Below are 3,064 nucleotides of genomic sequence, written 5' to 3'. Positions count from 1 at the left end.
GACACTGGGGCTTGGGATGACAGAGGAGGAAGGCTGACGGCGGCGAGGCACCTCTGCCTAAAAGGCGGTGGTCTTAACGATGGGCTGTATGTGTTTCTGCAGAAATGTGCACATAGAGATGTAGTTTGAAAATTCAAAACGGCTTTTCAAACTACAAGGGGAGTAAAGCGTGCATAAAGATAATATGGAGCAGCCTCAACACAAAAGGAAGTGATGTACAGTGATGATTTGAGTCAGACCGTTCTCCTCCTCAGATGCTAAAACCGAAATTGATCATCCGTTTCTATTTCACCACCTGATGAGGAGTCTAGTGACATTCGAAACGTCACGGCTTAGCGTTTCCCTTGTAATGCGACAGGATTTCCATTTCGTATTCACCTGTTCAAGTTTCGCTACTATTCCCCTCACATCTAGCCATGAAGATTAAATAGTACCGTATAAAAGGAATATAAAAATATAAACACACATAATTATACTTTGTTCGGAAGGCAGAGAAGCCGACGCCCCTTATATGTTTAGAACTGTCACCGATTACTGTACATTTCTTTATCATTTGAAACAGCACGAGAGATAATAACTTTCCATGTATTATAACAACATAATCATATGAAAACCTGAGGTTGATGATAAAGTAAAGTCAAGGTGAAAAAAGGACAAAGCAGAACGTCTTGAAAGCGCTTTCACATAATTTTCTTTCCTTAACATAATCGCCCTTTTTGTGTCTTATTCTTTCTCCTGTTTACATCCATCTTAGCTTTCTGTTGCCATGTCAGATTTATTACAGTGTGGAGAGACAAGATAAAGGTAGACGGCTTATTTCCATCGAGGTGAAAATGCGCTTGAGAGTGTGGTAAGATTAACAGATTTTTGTATGATATCGGATATCAACATTGCTAACGTGTCACTCCAGCCATCAGTCATTGCCAGCCTATTAACTGCGTCTTCGCTTCTCTCTCTCTCTTTCTCTCCCCCCCCCCTTTCTCCCTCTCTCTCTTTCTCTCTCACTATATATATACATATACACATACATGTATATGTATTATATATACTTATTGATACGTGTATATATATATATATATATATATATATATATATATATATATATATATATATATATATATTTTTTTTTTTTTTTTTTTTTTTTTTTTTTTTTTTTAATTATTATTATTTATTCACTTTTTTTATCTATTATTATTATTTTTTGTCATGCTTTTTCCTCGACAAAATCAATCCACACAACATAAAAGGACACCACAATATTCCTTATAACAATTTCAAGTGTTTGTTCTACGTACATTTGATCTCTTTTATAGCAAATTTGCAGTGAAATGCGGCGCACATATTCCGCAGATTGTGGCCGTGTCGTCGTCACCCTAATCACTTACATCACGTGACATATCTTTATGCCAACTTCTTCTGACAGTTGTCACTACGCCTTCACTGTTATCTTAATTAAATCTATTAATTCATTTGATGATTATGCCAGTTCTAGCGCTACATAAGCCACCTCGAGGATGAAGTACACCATAAAACTAGACTTCGATGTATTGAAATATTTTACCTCGTGAAGTGGAAAAAAACGAGGACAGTTATTTTTAATATTCACAGGCATAGTAGTTCCTGAGTAATACATATTTTTATAGAGTCTGATTATTAACAAATTGGATTTATTTTGGTAGATTATGAATAAACATCTATTCTCTGTAGTTCATACTTAAATGTGTAAAATGGCTCGATCCCCTCAGATGTAATTTTCATTTTCGGTTTATTTATTATCGTTTTCTTCAGGTCTATGAATTACTTAGTTATTATTCTGCTTGCAAGGTCTAGTGGCAGACATCTGTGATGCGTTATCTTTCGTATAACAAAAAATGAAATGAAATGACATTTGCCTAAGTCTTTGTAGTGCCCTGGCATAGATGCATGCGAGTAAGAGAAACACTGACAAATGTATAGCATTAAATATTTCCACGGTGAAGGTAGGTACATACAAATCTTGTAAATGACACTGTGAGAGGTTTACGGATTTGTTTGATCACACACACACACATGCACGCTTGTATATGCCGTATGCATGCATGTGCGTATGTATATATAGGCATAAAATACACTAGCTTGTATTTATGTAGACAGACCTATCTATATGTATACTGAGGAAGAGAGAGAGAGAGAGAGCGAGAGAGAGTGGGGGTAGGGAGGGAGAGGGAGAGGAGAGAGAGAGAGAGAGGGGGGGGTGGAGATAGAGAGGGAGAGAGACGGAGGGAGAGAGAGAGAGGATTGGAGAGAGAGAGAGAGAGAGAGAGAGAGAGAGAGAGAGAGAGAGAGAGAGAGAGAGAGAGAGAGAGAGAGAGAGAGAGAGAGAGAGAGAGAGAATTTTGGTGGCTGGGAGATACTCACAACGAATTATTTTTAAAAAATTATTTTATTTACAAAAGCGTTACAAAAATCTTCTATATTACAAGACTAGAAAGACGCTGGGACAACATACAAACGTAAACGTCAAAATAACGAATCCCGATATACAAAATATCAAAATTAATTACAACTGATTGCTATAGCAACCAATCAGAGTTGGCTTTAAAACTCAAGAAAGGTACTCGTACTTAAGAATACACGGAGCCTTGGTAAGAATCCTGTCTCGCCAGACCCGTGGAATTGGGACGCGCGCTGCTAGGGAACCACGCGGCGATGTATGGCGGGGCAGGCGGCCTCCGTGTGCTTGTTGAGAAGCGACATTCTGGAGAAGGTCTTGTGGCAGGTGGCGCAGGCGTACTTCTTGACGTGGGCGTGCGTTTGGAGGTGAGCTCGGAGGTTGCTGCGGTCGGCGAAGCAGCGGTCACACTGCGAGCACTGGAAGGGCTTCTCTCCCGTGTGGGTTCTGATGTGGCCCTGCAGGAGCCACGGGCGCGAGAAGGCCTTCCCGCACAGGTGGCACTTGCACGGCAGGGTGTGGGTGCGGATGTGCATCTTGAGGGCGCCCAGGCTCGTGTACACCTTGTCGCAGTGCTTGCAGCCGAAGGACTTGGCTCCCAGGGCAGCGCAGTGGAACTGCTTGTGCTTGCTG

General features: G+C 40.7%; 1 protein-coding gene across 1 annotated transcript in view; it reads right to left on the bottom strand.

Annotated features, from left to right (window-relative positions):
- Positions 1-2,403: 2,403 nt before the first annotated feature.
- The window catches only part of LOC119576302 (protein escargot-like), a 5,096-nt gene continuing 4,435 nt past the window's right edge, over positions 2,404-3,064 (bottom strand). Inside the window, exon 2 of the mRNA XM_037923913.1 lies at positions 2,404-3,064. This exon is cut by the window's right edge and continues 976 nt beyond it. Within this exon, the coding sequence (XP_037779841.1) occupies positions 2,671-3,064 (394 nt within the window). The 3' untranslated portion in view covers positions 2,404-2,670.

This window comes from Penaeus monodon, chromosome 8, assembly GCF_015228065.2.
Source record: "Penaeus monodon isolate SGIC_2016 chromosome 8, NSTDA_Pmon_1, whole genome shotgun sequence".
In the NCBI taxonomy this organism is placed as follows: Eukaryota; Metazoa; Arthropoda; class Malacostraca; order Decapoda; family Penaeidae; genus Penaeus; species Penaeus monodon.
Note: the sequence above shows the minus strand (reverse complement) of the source record. Positions and strands in the feature narration are given on the sequence as shown.